Source organism: Pelodiscus sinensis, chromosome 18 (genome assembly GCF_052426305.1).
Source record: "Pelodiscus sinensis isolate ZL-2025 chromosome 18, ASM5242630v1, whole genome shotgun sequence".
NCBI classification, from domain to species: Eukaryota; Metazoa; Chordata; order Testudines; family Trionychidae; genus Pelodiscus; species Pelodiscus sinensis.
Genome location: NC_143069.1, coordinates 31,906,814 through 31,925,145, shown reverse-complemented (window position 1 = coordinate 31,925,145; position 18,332 = coordinate 31,906,814). Strand labels below are relative to the sequence as shown.

Sequence of the window (18,332 nt, the reverse complement as noted above, 5' to 3'; positions counted from 1 at the left end):
CCAGGAGGTCGGCACGCGGTGGGGGGGCGGGCCGGTGCTGCCAGGGCCAAAGAAGTGCCAGGCATCCCGTGAGCCTTTGCGGGGGAGGCGGTGCTGCAGCTCAGCCGGTAGGGGGCGGGGCCGAGCTCAGAGGGCGGGGCCGGCTACAGAAGCCGGCGGCGAAGCGGGGGGCGGGGCTAGATATGGAAGGGGGCGGGGCTAGTTACGGAAGCCGGCGGGGGGCGGGGCTAGTTACGGAAGCCGGCGGGGGGCGGGGCTAAGTACGGAAGCCGGCGGGGGGGGGCGGGGCTAACTACGGAAGCCGGCGGGGGCGGGGCCGAGTACGGAAGCCGGCGGGGCGGGGCGGCCCGCCGGGAAGATGGCGGCGGACGGGGGCGCGGCGGCGGCGGCCCGCGAGCGGCGGCGCGAGCAGCTCCGGCAGTGGGAGGCGGCCCCGGCCCCGCCCTGCCCCCCGCGGCCGCCGCGCGCCCGGGCCGTGCGCTTCGAGCGCGCCGCCGAGTTCCTGGCCGCCTGCGCGGGGGGGGAGCTGGGCGAGGCGCGCGCCATGCTGCGGGGGGGGCCCGGGGGGGCCGCGCCCGGCCTGGTCAACGGCACCAACGCGGACGGGATCAGCGCCCTGCACCAGGTGCGGCCGGGGGGGCGGGGCCGGGGGGTTCGGGGGGGGGCGGGGCCGGGGGGGATGCGACTTGGCCCCGCCCCACAGGCAGGTGAGTCCTGGCTCCAGTGGCCCCGCCCCCATCCGCCGCGGGAGCCCCCCCCCCCCCGGGCCCGCTGGCTCCTCGGAAGCCCCGCCCGGGGGGGGGGGTCTGCAGCTTGTGGGGCGCCCCCAGGCCTGGCACACGGGGGGGGCTGCCCTGTGACCGACCCCCCCCCGGCCCCTGTTCGTTCCTGTCCCGCTTGTGCCAGGCTGGGTGATGGGGGGGGGGGGCTGCCCCGGCTCAGACTCTCCTCCTGCCCCCTGGCAGCCCCCAGCTCTGCGGATGCCCCTTCCCCCAGCCTGCCTATCCGCCCCCACCCACAGCCCCTGCCAGCCCGGCCCCACGCTGCCCCCGATCCTGCCAGTGCCCCTCGTTCCCGACCTGCTGCCCCACCCCACCGTGAGCCTGGGGGGCTCTAGACAAGCGACCCATTGGCAGGGCCTGTAGAACAGGGGGTGGGTTGTGTCCATTCACCGATATCCTGGGCCTGTCTCTCCCCCCCCCGCCCCCCAAGCCCTCATGATCCAGCCAAGCTCGTCTCGTCTCTCCCCCGCCCGGTCTGGGAGGTTATTTAAGGCTCCAGCCCTTTTCTGGGTTTCTCATCAGAGAAGCTGCCTCCCCCCCCCCCCCCCGCCCCAACTTTCCATGACTTCATTCCCCTGACGGCCTTGGCTTCCTTCCCTGGACCCCAGCCTCCCTCCGCCTCCTGCTCCTCCCCTCGTGGCCGGCAACTGACCGCCTCTGCCTCGGAGCGGGACGGGGGGCCGGTGCCCCCACAGGGAGCCCCCCGCCTGTTGCAGAGCCCCCTGGGCATAGTTGGAGGAGAACTGGGGGGGACTGTTAGCTGAGAGGGGCAGGCATGGATTATGGGGTACTACCCAGCCTGCCCCCAAGTGGTTACACACCCCAGGGTGTGTGACTTCTGGGCTGAGGGCCCCTGAGAGTGATTTTGGGGTCTCCCACGGCAGTGATTTTTGGGGACTCCCCATGGAAGAGGGGTGCCTCACCTCTTAGTCATGGGATGCCTCATAGCTTTCCATCCCATGGCATTTTGGGGGGCCATGGCGCTTGAGGGGTCCCCATGGCCCCTCCTTTTGTGCCCCCACCCCCAGATCCCTGATCTTCCATTGAGGCAGCTTTTTCCAGCACCCGGTTTGCCAAGGAAAGGGCCGCGGTTGAATTGAAGGCGTTTCCAGATCCTCAGGGCTGCTCGATACCCCATGGGGGCTTAGGGGATGAGTCGGGGGATGGGGGTGAGCCCCAGCTCAGCAGGGCAGTGATTGGCCAGAGCCCCACGGCGATTCCAGCCCCACAGAACTGAGGGCCCTTGGTGCTGCGTCCACTTTCAGTCCCTGTGCTTGGCATCTGCCCCTGCTCCTGACCCCTTCCACCTGCTGCCCTGCTCTCCCCCGGCGCCCCTCGAATCCCCCTGCCCCTTGCGTGGCTGCATGCAGCAGTTGCACCTGTAAGCCTGGCCCAGGGCCAGTGGGGAGCAGGGATCCCCCAGTTCCTCAGCTCACGGGGGCCAGTCACTGCGTGTATCTCCCCTAGGCCAGGCTCAGGGACCCCCAGTGCTCAGCCAGGAATGGCGCAGCACAGACCCCACTGGGGATCGGGGTGGGAGTTTGGTCCTCAGTGCTCTGAGGAGCCTACGGGTCGAGACTGGGGCTCGGGACGAGGGCAGGGTTAGGGTAGGGCTGTGGGTCAGGAGTGAGGGGCACCAGCAGGGCTGGGGTGAGGCCCCTGCTGCTCCTGTTCTGGACCTGGGCTCCTGCCCCCCACTCCGACCCGCAGTCCTGGCCCAGGTTGGTGAGAGCCAGGCGAACCCGCCCCCCTCAATCTATTTCTAGCTGGGCTTTGGGAGCTGGTGCTGATGCAGGATCCCACGTTCCCCCCCTCGTGTCCCAGAGGCTGCAGGGCCCAGTGAACCTGGCCTGGCCCAGGGCTGCTCTGGCCCCAGGCCAGACAGATGGCTGAGAGGGATCAGCTACCGGGAAGGGTGCCTGAGTTCTGCCCCAGCTGTGGGAGAGGAGTGGTGCCTTGTGGGTAGAGCCAGGGGCTGGATCTGCTCAGGCTCTGACCTGCCCTGCTGGCTCCCCCAGGCCTGCATTGACGAGAACCTGGAGGTGGTGCAGTTCCTGGTGGAGAATGGAGCCAACGTGAACCAAGCCGATAATGAGGGCTGGACGCCCCTGCACGTCGCCGCCTCCTGCGGCTACAAAGAGATCGCCCAGTGAGTGGGATGGGGTATCCCGCCCTTCTCTGCCCCATGGGCCCCTCTGCCCCGGTATCCTGCCTCCTCCGTGCCCCACGGGCCCATCTGCCCCGGCATCCTGCCTCCTCCGTGCCCCACGGGCCCATCTGCCCCGGCATCCTGCCTCCTCCCTGCCCCATAGGCCCATCTACTCCAGTATGCTGCCCCAGTCAGACCCCTCCTATATTCACACTGGGCTGGAGCAGGGGGTATGGCTGTGTGGGTCCGTGCCCCTGGTCCTGGCGTGCAGGAGGGATCCCGCCCCAGCTGGGCCCAGCGCAAGGCACATCTCCCGGAGGGCAGGCTGTGGGGTGCCAGGTGTAAGTAGCAGGCCCCCCGGTGCTCTCCTCTGCTGCCCGCCTGCACAGCCAGCCCTGTCGACTCGTCACTGGGATCCTGGCTGCCCGCTGCCCCCAATCCCCCCCCCGCCCCGTAATCCCTGTCGGGTGCGCTAATCCCTGGTCATGGGCCATGTAATCCCCTCTCCCGGCTGTAGAGACCTGATCTCACCCCTCCGCCAGCTCCGATCCCCCCCCTCCCTGCAACCATCGCCCCCCCTAACACATCAGTGTCCGGTTTCTTCCCGCAAGGGGGGCAGGAGCCGCCTCCTTGCTTGCTCCTCGAGGGGCTCCTGGGGGAGGGAGCTGGTGTCCTGCTGCCGTGGGCAGGGCGGGGCTCCTCACAGACCCAGCACAGCCCAGGCCCCTGAAATCGTTGTGCAGGGCACAGCAGGCGATGAGGAGGGAGGGGGCAGCCTTGGCCCCGCCCCTTCTGCCTTGGCCCCGCCCCTTCCCGGAGCATGGGTCCCCCCCCGTTGCGACGCTCTTGCCCCCTCCCCAGGTACCTGCTGGCCCACGGCGCCCACGTGGCAGCGGTGAACAGCGACGGCGACGTTCCCCTCGACATCGCCGAGGACGACGGGATGGAGGCCCTGCTGCGGGAGGAGATCGCCAAGCGAGGTGGGGGCAGGGGCGGGAGGGGGCGTGGCCGCTCCAGGAGGCGGAGCCAGGGCGGAGCCCCGGGCGCCTGGCCCCGCCCTGACCTCGCCCTTCCCCCGGCCTGTCCCCGCAGGCGTGGACGTGGCGGCCGCCAAGCGGGAGGAGGAGGAGCTGATGCTGCAGGACACGCGCCAGTGGCTGAACGCCGGGCGCATCGAGGACACGCGGCACCCCCAGACCGGGGCCAGCGCCCTGCACGTGGCCGCCGCGAAGGGCTACATCGAGGTCATGAGGTGAGGGGCCCCTCCCCACTCCCTGCCCCCCTGCGCCAGCCCAGCCCTGCCCTGGGGCCGGGTAGGATCCGGCGCCCCCCAGCGAGGACGGGCCGTGTTCGCCAGCCCCTTGCTGGGCTCCCTGCTGCACGTTCCCTTCTGGCCCTCGGGCGTTGCTGGCAAACCGGCTGGTGGGGTTCTGCTCCTGCCGGCTCCCGCCCCCACTGGGCTGCTCTGGGGCAGCCGCCTGCCTCCCAGAGGCTGCCGAGTCCTACCCGCCCAGCCCCCGAGGGTTGAGCTGCCCCTCCCTGTCTGACCAGCTTGGCAGGTCAGAGGGGCGCCGAGTCATTGCCTTGGGATTCGCAGACGCCACCCCCCCCCCCCCTTCCAGGACGTGTTCATAGCCTGCCCAGCCCCCTTTCCCTGAGCAGCATGTGGGGCTGCAGCATGTGGGGCTACACCCTGGGGAGACCCCCGTACCCCACCCTCGGGCAGTGCGTGATAGGAGTGGCCCGTGCGTTCAGCTGGGGAAACCGAGGCACAAGATGGGGAAGTGGCTTGGCCAAGATTAGGAGAGTAAGAAAGCTGGAGACTCTGCTCCGAGTCCCCCCCCTGCTCTAACCAGTAGACCCCACTTCCCTCCCTGAGCTGAGAAGAGAACCCCTTGTCCCCCCCCACTACTGCTCTAACCACTAGACCCCACTCCCCGAGCTGAGAAGAGACTCCCCCCACCCCCCCGCTACCCCCCCCCCCCCGCTGCTCTAACCACTAGACCCCACTCCCCGAGCTGAGAAGAGACTCCCCCCACCCCCCCGCTACTGCTCTAACCACTCGACCCCACTCCCTGAGCTGAGGTGAGAACCCAGCAGCCCTCACTTTGTTGTGCTTTCCCCCCCCCCCCCCCCCCCCCCCCCCCCACGGCGCAGACTGCTCCTGCAGGCCGGCTACAACCCCAACGTGCGGGACAAGGACGGCTGGACCCCCCTGCACGCGGCAGCCCACTGGGGGGTGGAGGAAGCCTGCCGCCTGCTGGTGGAACATCTGTGCGACATGGACACTCTCAACAACGTGGTGAGGAGCTGGGGTCCCGGCCGGGGGCGGGGCTGTGGGGAAGGGAGGTGGGGGGAGCAAGATCCACTGATCCCAGCAGCCCCGGCGGCTTTGGGGAGAGGGGGAGGAGGCCTGGGAGGGTGGAGCTGCTGGGGAGGGAGGTGTGGGGCAGGGCATGTGGAGCCTGGTGACCCCTGGCTCCCCATCAGGGCCAGCGGCCGTGCGACCTGGCGGACGAGGACACGCTCAGCCTGCTGGAGGAGCTGCAGAAGAAGCAGGAGGATGTGAGTTCATCCCCCCCCCAGTGTTCTCCCCCCCCTCCACACCGGGGCAGCACCCACATTGCAGCTTGGCAAGAAAGGGTTAATCCCAGGCAGGGTTGCTCAGCTCCCGGGGCTGAGAGGAGCCCCTGACTCCCGGTCCTCCCAGCGAGGGAGGGTCATAATGGAGGCCCCCCCCTCACTGGCCACCCGGCCCTAAGCCCACCAGTGTCCCCCGGCCTGGCGGGGAGCTCGGGGGGAGCTCACAGGGGCCCTGGGAAGGCCGTGACCGAGCCACCCCCGTCCCTCCCCAGCTGCGCAGCAAGAAGGAAGCTCACCTGAAGCAGGCGGTGATAGACACCAGCATCGAGCAGCAGCCGGTGTACAGCGCCAAGCACAGGCGGTGAGTGCGCAAGCCTGCGCTTCGGGAGTGGGGGGCGCCGGCAGGGCTGGGGGCCAGGGTGGGATAACGGGGGGGCTGTGATTGGAGAGTGGGGGGCGCCGGCAGGGCTGGGGGGCAGGGTGGGATAACGGGGGGGCTGTGATTGGAGAGTGGGGGGCGCTGGCAGGGCTGGGGGGCAGGGTGGGATAATAGGGGGGCTGTGATTGGAGAGTGGGGGGCGCCGGCAGGGCTGGGGGGCAGGGTGGGATAATAGGGGGGCTGTGATTGGAGAGTGGGGGGCGCTGGCAGGGCTGGGGGGCAGGGTGGGATAATAGGGGGCTGTGATTGGAGAGTGGGGGGCGCCGGCAGGGCTGGGAGGGCAGGGTGGGATAATAGGGGGGCTGTGTTTGGCGAGTGGGGGGCGCTGCGGGGCGGGATAACGGCGGGGGGTCTTCGGGGTGGGAGTGAGGGGCACCAGGAGGGCTGTGGGGGCTACGATTAGGGAGTGGGAGGCGCCGTCAGGGCTGGGGGAGCAGGGAGGGTATAATGGGGGGGCTGCAGGTGGGGAGTGAGAGGCGCTGGGAGGGCAGGGCGAGATAACGCGGGGTGGGGGTTGGAGTGTGTGTGAGGGGCGCGAGCAGGGCAGAAGGGGCAGGGCAGGATAACGGGGGGGGCCCTCAGCGTGGGAGTGAGGGGTGCCGGCAGGGCTGGGGGGGGCTGCGGTTGGGGAGTGAGGGGGGCCAGCAGGGTGGCGGGGGCAGGGCAGGATAACGGGGGGGGGCTGCGGTTGGGGAGTGAGGGGGGCCAGCAGGGTGGGGGGGCAGGGCAGGATAATGGGGGGGCTGCGGTTGGGGAGTGAGGGGGGCCAGCAGGGTGGCGGGGGCAGGGCAGGATAACGGGGGGGCTGCGGTTGGGGAGTGAGGGGGGCCAGCAGGGTGGCGGGGGCAGGGCAGGATAACGGGGGGGCTGCGGTTGGGGAGTGAGGGGGGCCAGCAGGGTGGCGGGGGCAGGGCAGGATAACGGGGGGGGCTGCGGTTGGGGAGTGAGGGGGGCCAGCAGGGTGGGGGGGCAGGGCAGGATAACGGGGGGGCTGCGGTTGGGGAGTGAGGGGCGCCAGCCCCGTAGGAGTCTGGGGCTCGCTTTGAGCACCGTCAGGGCTGTGGGGGGGGTGGCCCCATTGCCTGGGGGAGCGTAACAGGCCCCCACTGCCCCCCAGGAGCTCCGTGTGCCGCATGAGCAGCCGGGAGAAGATCTCGGTGCAGGACCAGTCCAAGGAGCGCAAGACTCTGGGCCCCATCGTGCCTGGGGACGAGGAGAGCAGCTCCGCCTCCGAGGGGGAGGGGCCAGAGAAACCCACTGGTAGGTGGGGCTAGCAAGTTGGCGGAGGGGGTGGGGCAAGCACTACAGGGAGGACCTGGGAGGGGGGTGCTGGGCTGGGTAGGTCCGTCAGGGCGGGGGGGCTGAGCAGGGGGGTGCCAGGCTGGGGGGGAGGTGCCAGGCACCCACATCACCCCGGCTCCTTCGTGCTCCCCACAGAGGCCGGGAAACCCTCCCCCCAGGAGAGCAGTGGCCTGAACGGGGTCGCCCTGCCCCCCGTCTCTCCCACGCCCACAGGGCCCAAGGTGAGTCCCCTCCAGCGCCCGGTCAGAGGGGTCGCCGGCCCCCTTCTCCTCCCCCCCCCAGGGCTGGATTGTGGGGCCTGAGCAGTGCTGGTGTTTCCTTGGGGGGCGTGGCATAGGGCTGTGGGGGCGTGGCTTCATGGGCGGGGGCGGGGGCATGGAAAGGGATGTGGTCAGGTGACTGCTACCCCACAAATGCCTCCCCCCATTACAGCCAGGCCTTGGCCATAGTGATACCATGGGAGGGGGGCTGGGAGCCAGGCCAATGCACCCCCTGTGGAGACCCCCCGCCCCCCAGCACGCTGGCACCGCCCGGGTTCTCCCTTCCCCCAAAGGGCCGGCTCTTGCACCAACATCTGCTTATTACACGCGAGGGGGCGGGGCTGCCTGGAGTGGGCGGAGCATGGAAGGAAGCTCAAACCTCCTCCCCCCCCTTCTTACCACTGGTGGGGAGGGACTGAACCTGACCAGCCAGGAACGGGGTTGGGGCCCCCCGACCCTCCATCTCTGCTCAAACCCCCCTGCCCTAAGCATGAGCTAGGGGCCTGGCCCCACCCCTCTCTGTTCTGGCCCCGCCCCTCCAAGCTGGCCACCTCTGGACTCTGTTTGTTCTATCTCTGCCCTACTTTCCCCCTCTCGCCTGCACCCCATATTTGTCCTGCTGCTGCTCGGATCCCCCTGCCTCCCACCTCGACACGCCCTCAGCCCCAGCTGGCCTGCCCCCCTCCCCCCCTGCCCGCCCCGGACCCCCTGGGGCCTTCCTTGTGGCGCCAGAGCCTACGCAAGACGGGCATCGTCCTGGTCCCCCAGGGGGGCGAAAAAGCCACAGTGAGCGCCTCCTTCTCTCCCCCCCCCGCCTCCCCCCCAGCACGAGAGGCTCTGCGCTCTGCCCCTCGGGCGAGGCCTTTCCGAGGGCCTGCGGCCTGGCTCTCACCACTACGTGCTGCCCCGAGGATCTTGGGGCAGGATCGACTGGTTGCAGGGGGTCTAGCGCGTCCAAGCTGGGGCAGCAGGACTCCTGGGTCAGGAAGCCGTGAGCCCCAACCCCCCAGGCTACCTGGCTCGCCATGCTGCTGTCCCTGCTTCATGAGATATCGGGGTTCACTCCCCCCTCCCCCGTGTCTCTAGCCTGGGATCCCGCCCCAGCTGCGAGCGATCTCGGCTCTCCTGTGGGCGCCGCCTCGGCTGGATCCGTCCCCAGGGCACGGCTGCTTCCCGCCGGGAGTTTGCTGTTCTGATTCGTCCCCTGGGGTCGATGCAGGCTCCGATCCTGCTCCCGTGGCCCCGGGGAGGCTCGCGGGTGTCCCGGGGAGGGGGTGGAGGGGTCCCTGCTGGCCGTTCGACCCCCGCACACCTGACGTCAGCAGCGATGCGGAGACTAGGTGGGCGGGGGGAGCCCTTCGCTGATGTCATGCTCCTTTGGCTGGGGAGGGCGCAGGCCTCACTCTGTCCCAAGGGCAGGGACTGGCTGGCGAGGGGGAGAGGGAGGGAACGGGGCAGGGGGAAGCCCATGAGGCAGCCTGTCCTGGGTGTGCAAGGGGGGGTTCCCCTTCTGTGGGGGATTAGGCTGCTCGCCCTCCCCCCTTCTCACCCTGGTTAATTTCTAGCTCACTCCCCTTGTGTTTGAACTAGACTAGAGACCCCGCGTTTAACCCTGTCCCCGTAGAATTGGGGGGAGCAGACTGGGAAGAGGATTCCTGCTTCCCCCGCCCCCTCCCCCGTTGTGGTGGGGGGCAGGTGGGGAAAAGGCTCCCCCAGCTCCTTCACCCTGCTTCTACCCGTAGCCTAGCACACAAGGCGATCGAAGGCCGGGGGCGCTGGCGGCGAAGGGTTCATTAATGACCCCCCCCCTTCCCAGTTTTGTGACATGAAGATGGCAATGTGGGGGAAGGGAGTGGCGCATGTTGGTTCCTATGGGGGATAGGGTGTGGGGTCCGTGTTGGATGGGGGGGATCAGCGGGTGTGGGGCAAATGGGGGGGGTCGGGAGGCAGGGAGGAGGGGGGGTGCATGGGGCAGGCCATACCCACTGGCTTAGCACGTCCGCTGCCTTTCGATCCCCTTCCGCGACCCCCCTCCCCCCGAGGTTCAGCTCCCTGCGCCCGTCCTGACTCCGCCCCCTTCTCCACCCCCCCACCTCCCCTCCCCATTTTTCTCGTCCGCCCTCCCCCCACACAGTTCTCCGGAGGCCCCAGCCGCCCTGCCGCGCCGGAGGATTCGGCAGCGCCCGCCTGGAGGGCGGGGCTACGGAAGACAGGCAGCTTTGGGGTGCTGCCGGACGCCCGGCTGGACGAGGAACCCCTCAAGGAGGCTGGGATTAGGCGCTCGGCCTCCAGCCCCAGGCTGGACACGGAGGAGAAGGTGAGAGCCGGCTGGGGAGGGGGAGAAACGCCAGCGGGGTCAGCCCGGGAGCCGTGGGGCGGCCCCGACACTAAGTGCCACAGCAGAGAGGATCCTGGGAGAACGGGGCTCCCCATAATACAAAGCGTGGGAGGGCAGGTGTTCTTTTCCCACAATGCAAAGCGTGGGAGGGCAGGTGTTCTTTTCCCACAATGCAAAGCGTGGGAGGGCAGGTGTTCTTTTCCCACAATGCAAAGCGTGCTCTTGCTCCTGTCTGTCTGTCTGTCTGTCCCACTAACTCTCCCGCTTTCCCTCCCCCTCAGCCACAGGACATCTGGGAAATCCTTCAGAAGTGGAACAGGACTCTGATTGGCCAGGAGTTAGCCAATAAGAGCATAGCCTCAGAGCTAGCCAGTCGGGAGGAAGGGAGTTCATCAGGTGACCGGGTAGGAGGCTCCGCCCATAGAGGAGTGGCCTTATTCCCTACCCACCTGCTGCTTAGCGTGTGTCAGCTGTGTCCTGATGCATTCTGGGACGTTTTAGGTCTAGTGACGGCTGTTAGGTGCTTAGTTGGAGCTGCCTTTCCTGAGGATCCGGGGGGGCCTGTTGGAAGCTGGGGTCCCCGTCCTGGAGCATCAAGCAGGGATCACATAGGATCCCACTGGATCTCTCAATCCCGATGCCTGTTTTCCCCTTAACTCTGCCCTCCCTCCAGTCTATATCTTGCTCTTTAATTTTCCTGATTCCTGACTCTGTGACCTTAGATGCTCTCCCCTCCCAGAGCTGGGATGGAACCCAGGTGTCCTGGCTTCCAAGCCCAGCTCCCCCTCACCACTAGGCCTTCACCCTTGCTGCGGCAGGGAGTGACACCTGGCTCCAGAGGGTATCCGCTGTGCTCTGGGCAGCGCCCCCTCCTTCCCGGAGCCTGGGCTAGCCCTGTACGTCCAGCCTCGGCCAACACATTCACGGCCCCTTTCTCTGTTTGCTCGCTAGAGCAAGGAGCCGCGGCTGGCACGGGTCCCCCCGACACCCACCCGGCGCATCTTCACCCTGCCCGACGCAGAGACACGCCGAGCGTGAGTCCCCCGGGCGCTGGCCTGGCTTGGGGAGGCGGGGCTAGTGGTTAGACCAGAGGGAGAGCCAGGACTCTTGGGGTCTCCCCAGGCCGTGGTGGGAAGTGGGGTTGAGTGGTTAGAGCAGGCAATGGAGGGCAGGGAAGTGGGGTTGAGTGGTTAGAGCAGGCAGCGGAGGGCAGGGAAGTGGGGTTGAGTGGTTAGAGCAGGCAGTGGAGGGCGGGGAAGTGGGGTTGAGTGGTTAGAGCAGGTGAGACTGGGCGCCAGGATGTGGGTTCCATCCCATCTCGGGGAGGGGGGTAGTGATTATGGTCTGGGGGCTGGGAGCCAGGTCTCCGGGGTCTCTCCCAGCTGTGGGGAGGGGAGTGGGGGGCCCCGGGGTGGCAGTGTGTCTGATGGATCAGTCCCTGCTCTCTGACGCCCCCCCTCCATATGCCTTGCAGCGGCAGCTCGGAAGGCGGCCTGCAGATGAAAATCGACGTGGGGCCTGTCCCCAGCCAGCCCCCCACTTCCGCTGGCGGCAGCTCCAGCACAGACCTCCGCGAGCGCCGAAGGTGGGGAGCTGCCCGGGGCCTGCAGGGTCTGGGTCGATGCAGACGGACCTCAGGGTGGGGGGGCACCATGTCTGCTGGGGAAACCCTCTCCTGTGGCCCCCTGTCCTGCCAGCCTGGGGCCTACCCCAGCTGGAGCAGGGCTAGGGCAGGCGGTGCTGTGTGGGAGAGAGCCCATGCTTGGTAACTGTTCCCCACCCCAGAGAGGCCGCATCCCAGCCCCGGGCAAGGGCTCCCCCTATTCCTGGCCCCTGCGCCCCACCCCAGAGAGTCTCACTAACCCGCCTCTCCCAAGCAGATCGTATCAGACCCCCGTGCGGGACGAGGAGTCGGAGTCACAGCGCAAAGCCCGGTCACGTCTTATGAGGCAGTCCCGGCGCTCCACCCAGGTACTTCTGCTGAGGACATTGGGGGCTAGTGGTTAGAGCAAGGGGCTGGGAGCCAGGACTCCGGAGTTCTCTCTGGGAGGGGAGAGGAGTGGGGGCTAGTGGTTGGAACAGGGAGCTGGGAGCCCTGGACCCTTCATGCCCGTCCCTTCCTCTCGGGGTGTGTTGTGGCCGCAGTGATCTGGCCCACTTCTGGGGGGGTGCTGTGGACTCAGCATTTCCTTTCTGCTCCTGTACCCCCGGGGTGCCAGGCCTCTGGCCATGCCGGGGTCCCGGCTCGCCTCATGCCCCTCTTTGACCCCTCTGCCCCTCTCCCAGGGCGTCACCCTCACAGACCTGAAGGAAGCTGAGAAGACTATTGGCCGATCCGGGGACACCAGGGCGGCGGAGCAGCGAATCGGGGAGGATGAGAGGCGGGACCGAGAAAAGGAGCAACCGCCGGAAGCCACGGTGAGGGCAGGGGCGGAGCCGGGGGCAGTCGACTCCGCCTCCAGCTGCAGCCCTGCCGTTAAGCTGTGGGACTCCCTGCTGCAGTCGGGGCTGGGTTTGGGATTCGGTGACATCATGGGGGGGGGGAGCACCAGTGTTGATGGGCCCGTGCATCTGACCTTCCGCTTTCTGAGGCTGTTACCCAGGGAGGGGGGTTGTGGGCCTCTGTCCTGCTCTCCTCCCGCCTCCGAGCTTCCCCCACATCTGTGGGTCATTATCCCCCCGCTGTAGGACTCGGCCAGACGCTGCCGACCGGCCCCCTCTGACGGCGCCTCGGTTTATACTGTGAATCCCATCGTGGGCAGCTCTCAGGCAAAGAAAGGTGAGTCTCCTTCAGCCAGCCCCTTGGGCTGCCACTGCCGTCCCCCTTCCCGGCCCGGTGGGGGCCCGGTCAGTACCCAGGCAGCCTCCTCAGTCCGGGGGGCGGATCTGCCCTCGTGGGCCCAGCCCAACCCCTGGGAACTAGCCCAGGGTTCAGGTTGGCTGCTTCGGGTAGATCCTCCGGCCTGCTGTCTCTGGCGGTGGCCAGCAGAGGGCAGCGCTGCGCCGTGTTCTGCCCCATGTGGGGTGGGGCTGGGTGCCAGGACTCCCGGGGCGGGGAGTGGGGTCTAGTGGTTAGAGCCGGGAGGGGGCTGGGAGGCCCAGTGGCTCGTTCTGCCCTTGGGACCCCTGCTGCCATCTGGAACTAGCAAAGCGGCTGAGGTGGGTACGGCGAGGGGGGGGGGCTGTGCCAGGGCCTCCCCTGCCCCCCTGACCGGCTCCCCCCACCCCCCGTCTGTGCTGCAGGGCCAGAGCCCGAGGGGCCGGGGATGGGCTCCGAGGCGGAGGCCGAGCTGCGGAACCGGCTGGCCGTACGGGACCGGCGGAAAGGCCGGCGGGAGCGGCGCTCCACGGGCATGGTGCCAAACGCCGAGGTGAGCGGCGGGGACCCACAGGCGGCCTCCCGGGGGGTAATAACGGGGGGGAGGGGGTTCCGGGGGAGGGGCTGGGACACTCGGCAGTGGGGGAGCTGGGGTTTCGTGTCGGGAGCTACAGGGGGGCTGGGGGGCCGGTATCGCTTGTCCCATGGACTCCTGCCCCTCGGCCTCTCTAGGGCGACGAGAGCGAGGAGCCGGAGCAGCTGAACGACACGAGCCCGGGATCCAGGTACCTGCTGCCCAGGGGCTCGGGGAGGTGGGCACCCACCTGGACTCAGCATGGCCCCGGGGAGACGCTCCTCCCCCAGCAGGCAGGGCTGGTCCTAGGGCCTGTGGAGGCCTAGCAAGCGCTGGGCTGCAGGGGCGGGGGCCTAGCAGGGAGTGCTGGGTTGTGGGGCAGGCGGGGGCCCAGCAGGGAGCAGGGTGGGGGCCCTGCAGGGGGCGCTGGGCTGCGGGAGGCCCTGCAGGGGCCCGGGTGGGTGGGTGGGGGCCTAGCAGGGAGTGCTGGGTTGTGGGGCAGGTGGGGGCTCAGCAGGGGGCTCTGGACTGCAGGGAGCAGGGTGGGGGCCCAGCAGGGGGCGCTGTGCTGTGGGGAGCCCTGGGCGGGGGGGGGGGGGCGCTGTAACACAGCTGTGTCAAACTAGAGGGTGGTGCCAGCCCACCCCAGAGGTGGCTGCATCTTGGTGCCGGGTGAGGAGCCGGGCGTGCTAGATGGGGGGCAGTACCCCCCCCGCCCCCTCCCTTCCCCCGTGTTTGCAGTAAGGGGACTGTCTGTCTGTCTGTCTCCCCAGTGTGTCCAACCACCTGAACAGTCTCCTGCCCAACCGGACGGGGGCCTGCGGCTGCAGCCGGCTCAGCAGCGGAGGCAGCCCTGGCGCTGGGGAGGAGCATGACTACAAAAAGGTGGGGCAGGCGTCCAGGAGCTGAACTCCACCCCCTTGGCGTGGGGAGGGGAGTAGAGTCTAGTGGTTAGAGCCGGGGGCAGGGCGGTGGGGAGCCAGGACTCCTGGGTCTGGGGGAAGAGTAGAGTCTAGTGGTTAGAGCTGGGGGTGGCTGGGAGGGGAGCGGGGCAGGGGGTGAGAGCGAGGGGGATGGAGCCAGGGCCCCTGGGAGGGAGGGCTAGTGGTTAGAGCCGGGGCGGCCGGAGCCAGGACTCAGCTCTGTGCCCCGCCGGCCCCCAGCTCCATGACGATCTCCGGGCGGAGAACGAGCAGCTGAGGGAGCAGCTGCAGGAGACGCAGCTGAGGCTGACGCAGACCAAGCTGGAGCTGGAGCGCGTGACCCAGGTGAGAGGGCCTGGGCTGGGGTAACACGGTTCCCCCCCCCCCAAAGGATTGTGGGACAGCAGGAGGGTGGAGGCATGGTGCCCCAGGGCATTGTGGGGGACGGGAGAATTCCAGGCAGTGGGGGAGCGTCCCTGTGGGAGGGACACACTGTCCAGCGAGGGGGGGGGGACACACTGGAGGGGGAGGGTGACACTGCCCAGCGAGGGGGGGGACACACACTGCCCAGTGAGGTGGGGGGGGAGGGACACTGCGGGGGAGGTGGAGGTGGACACTGCCCAGCGAGGTGGGGGGGAGGGACATACTGCCCAGCGAGGGGGGGGAGGGGCACTGCGGAGGGAGGGGGAGGGTGACACTGCCCAGCGAGGGGGGGGAGGGGCACTGCGGAGGGAGGGGGAGGGGGACACTGCCCAGCGAGGTGGGGGGGAGGGACACACTGCCCAGCCAGGCCTGGCCGGATGGATCCTCAGTAGAGCAGACACTGGGCCTGGCTGCTCGGGGGCAGGGGCCTGTCCCGTCCAGAGGCACCGGCTCCCACCCGGCCCAGGGGGCAGGGAACGGGGCAGGGGCCTGTCCTGGTCGGGGGGTGCCAGCTCCCATCCTTGGCTTTGTGTTCTTGGCAGCGTCAGGAGCGGTTTGCCGAGCGCCCGGCACGGCTGGAGCTGGAGAGATTTGTGAGTACCCGGCCTGCAGAAGGGGGACCCCCCCCCCGGCACCGTCCCCCTCCCAACTGGGGTCCTCGCTCTGTTCTGGGGAGGAGACCCTCTCGGAGCCTGGGGGCGGGAGCTGCCCTGCCCCCTCCTCCCCCCCAGCTGGCTGGGGATGTGGCGTCTCCTCTCAGGCCCCTCTCTCTGGTCCCCAGGAGCGCCGGGCCTTGGAGCGGAAGGCGGCTGAGCTGGAGGAGGAGCTGAAGGTAATGAGCGCAGCACCCAGCAGGATGGGCCCCTGTGGGCGGGGAGCAGGCAGGATACCGGGCCAGATGGGCCTGTGTGACTGGTCCAGGGTGGGGAGGGGAGGGAGAAGGCAGGATACCAGGGCAGATGGGCCTGTGTGACTGGTCCAGGGCGGGGAAGGGAGGGAGCAGGCAGGATACCAGGCCAGATGGGCCTGTGTGGCTGATCTGGGGGGGAGAGGGGGGAGAAGGGAGCATGCACAATACTGGGCCAGATGACCCTGTGCAGCTGGTCCAGGGCGGGGGAGGTGAGCAGGCGGGATACCAGGCCAGATGGGCCCCTGGAGCTGATTGTGTGCTAACCACCATCCTCTCCCCCAGGCGCTCTCAGACCTGAAGGCCGATAACCAGCGCCTGAAAGACGAGAACGCAGCTTTGATCCGGGTCATCAGCAAACTCTCCAAGTGACGCCCCCTGCCCAGGGCTGGGAGTGGCCCCCGCTTTCCGGGCCAGCCCCTTCCAGCTGCAGGGAGCCCCCCACACTCCAGACCAGCCCCCCCAACCCAAGCACCCTGGCAGGGGGTATATGGACCAGAACCAGCCCCAACAGGAGCACCCCCCCGTGCCTCCCAACGCAGGGACCTTGCTGATGTCCCCCCCCCAGATCTTTCCATGCGGGGAGGGGTGTCTAATCCCCTGATGGTCGGACCAGCCCCCCTCTCGCCCCCCAAACCCTGCCTCTGGGGAAAAGCCAGTCCCCGCCCTTGGGACAAATATTTATTATTTGTGTCTCTTGACGTTCTTCCCGCTACTTGTTCAGTGATGCTGGTTCCCAGGAGGGTTTCCACCAGGTGCCCCCCCCCCCTCCACACCCACACACAGTCCTGGCCTTTGAGGGGTGTGGATCCCCCCCGGCCTCCGTTACCCCAGGAATCTCCTGTTAAAAGCCAAAATGCTGCCCTCTCCCACTGCTTGTGGGCCTATTAGTGGGGAGGGCAGGCCCCCTCCCCCCCCGCTCAGGTTAGGGGCACATCTGCCAAGACAGGGGGGACCCCACTTTCAATTCCTTCGGTTACACAAATTCCAGGCCGTGAGCTTCCTGCCTGGCTCTGCTCCGCAGCCCCCCTGTTGATGCCTTGCAGCTGCCTGCCCCATGGGTGCGCCCTTCCCTGCCCCCCCCCCCCCCCCCGGCAGTGAAAATGCCAGCTGAAAGGGGGGGTGCGTACCGCTGCGGTAACAGGAGGCTAAGTCAGTATTCGGGGCTCTGGGCATCAGGGCTGCGAGGGGCCCAGCGAAGTCGGGGGACAAGGAGACCCTGTTAGAACGCTCCCATTGGGCTACCTCCGGTGTGGCTACCTGCTGGGGCAAAAGGGGGCGGGGCCTATCGGTGGTGACTCCTCCCACATTCCTACCTTGGTATCTTAGGGTTAAAGGGGGCGGGGTTTTCTAGTCCCCTCCCCTGTAGTCTCTGGGCCAAACCATGTGCATCAGGTGTCGGGGGGGGGGGTCCTAATTGTTCCTCTCAAGGGCTGCTTCCGTTGTGGATTTGGAGCAGTGGCAGGCACCAAATAACCACATGACCAAAGTGTGTGGGGGGGTGCCCCCCAGCTCTCCGCTCCCCTCCCCCCAACACCCATAGCCTCAAACCAGGACTCCTACTTTGCCAAACTCCCCTCTCCCAGCCTGGGGGAGGGGCCCCCAGGGTTCTGGGGTTCAGGTAAGACAAAGGGCATTGCTGATCTTGCTTCCCCCCAAATGTGTGGGGAGGGGGATGCAGATCTCCAAACCAGGGCGCTGCTTCAGCCGCCTCCAACTTGCTGTGGGAGGGGGGTGGGCTCAGAAGCCAGCCAGCCCTCTCTCCCCCCCCCCCACCCCACCCCCGAACATACCCAAAGGCTTTGGGCAGATCCCAGTGCAAAAAAAGCTTCCTTTAAAAACGGCCGTGAACTGAATGGAGTGGCTTCCCTCTTTGGGGGAGTCGGCGGCCCCCCCCTTCTCTGTGCTGGGCCGTGCCTCTCTCTGGAATGGGATGGGGCACCGCAGCTGTCCATGCCACGTAACACACGTCCCCCTCTTCAGAGTCCCCCAAAATTCCCGGGGGACCCCAAAATGTTCCGTGCCATGTAGCTGACTTCTCCCTCAGCCAGAATGCCCCCCGAGATGCTCCATGCCATGCAACTGAGTTCCCCCACAGCAAAAAAAGCCCCCCAAAAGTGGGGGACCCCAATATTACCCTGCAATGGAAGGGTAGCCGCCCCCAGGTGAACATATCTGTATATAAAGGAAAGTATTTTCTCTAGTGCCCCGCGCCCGCGCCCCGAGACAGTGCAATACGGCAGGAGGACTATTTTTCCAAGGAAATTCTCTATATTGTATTTGTTTATTTTAGCAGCGCCGCTGCCGAACTGTAAAGCACAGGGACCGAAGAACAGAAATGAAAACCGAAAAAAAAAAAAAAAAAAAAGAATTTTAACCCCCGCCCTGCTGGCTCCGTTTGTGCCTGGGCCCGTGAGCCGGGGAGGGGGGGTGTGAATAACGGGGGGCCTGGCCCAGCTGTGCCCCTTTAACGACCGCTCTGGGGGGCTGACTCCAGCAGCTGGGGCGAGCCAGCTTCCCTGCAGCCTGGCCTGCGGCTTTGGGATTAAAGCAGGCCCCGAAGGGCTGTGGGGGCCCCAGTGGAAGCCATGGGGGGAAGGGCTCTGGTCCCCACCGAGTCGCCTGAGCCCTGGCCCGTTTCCCAGGTCTTGCCGTTTACCCTGCTGTCAGCTGGCCCCGGGCATTGTGGGGGCTGCTCTGGGTGCTCCCCCACAAACCCACAGGGGCAGGGAACCCCTCCTGGTCCGCTGGGGGCCCGGGGAGCCGCCCACAGGCTCTGCAGCTGGGCTCCGAGGTAAGAGCCTTGTGCCGCAGGACTCCCGGCTCTCTGGCCT

At 67.9% G+C, this 18,332-nt stretch overlaps 1 protein-coding gene across 2 annotated transcripts; it reads left to right on the top strand.

The window, feature by feature from the left end:
* The first annotated feature begins 343 nt into the window (after positions 1-343).
* Positions 344-17,880, top strand: PPP1R12C (protein phosphatase 1 regulatory subunit 12C). 2 transcript variants are annotated; one of them, XM_075917471.2, is made up of 23 exons: positions 344-625; positions 2,801-2,931; positions 3,793-3,911; positions 4,024-4,183; positions 5,089-5,233; positions 5,422-5,496; positions 5,787-5,875; positions 7,071-7,213; positions 7,391-7,476; positions 9,650-9,832; positions 10,135-10,257; positions 10,805-10,887; positions 11,328-11,438; positions 11,734-11,824; positions 12,140-12,271; positions 12,542-12,632; positions 13,097-13,224; positions 13,404-13,456; positions 14,019-14,130; positions 14,409-14,513; positions 15,134-15,184; positions 15,373-15,423; positions 15,784-17,880. In XM_075917471.2, the coding sequence occupies exons 1-23, from the start codon at positions 359-361 to the stop codon at positions 15,868-15,870; spliced, it is 2,616 nt and encodes an 871-aa protein (XP_075773586.1). In that variant the 5' UTR covers positions 344-358; the 3' UTR covers positions 15,871-17,880. The 2 variants fall into 2 exon arrangements, with proteins under 2 accessions (XP_075773586.1, XP_075773587.1); XM_075917472.2 differs by lacking the exon at positions 10,135-10,257.
* Positions 17,881-18,332: the final 452 nt, after the last annotated feature.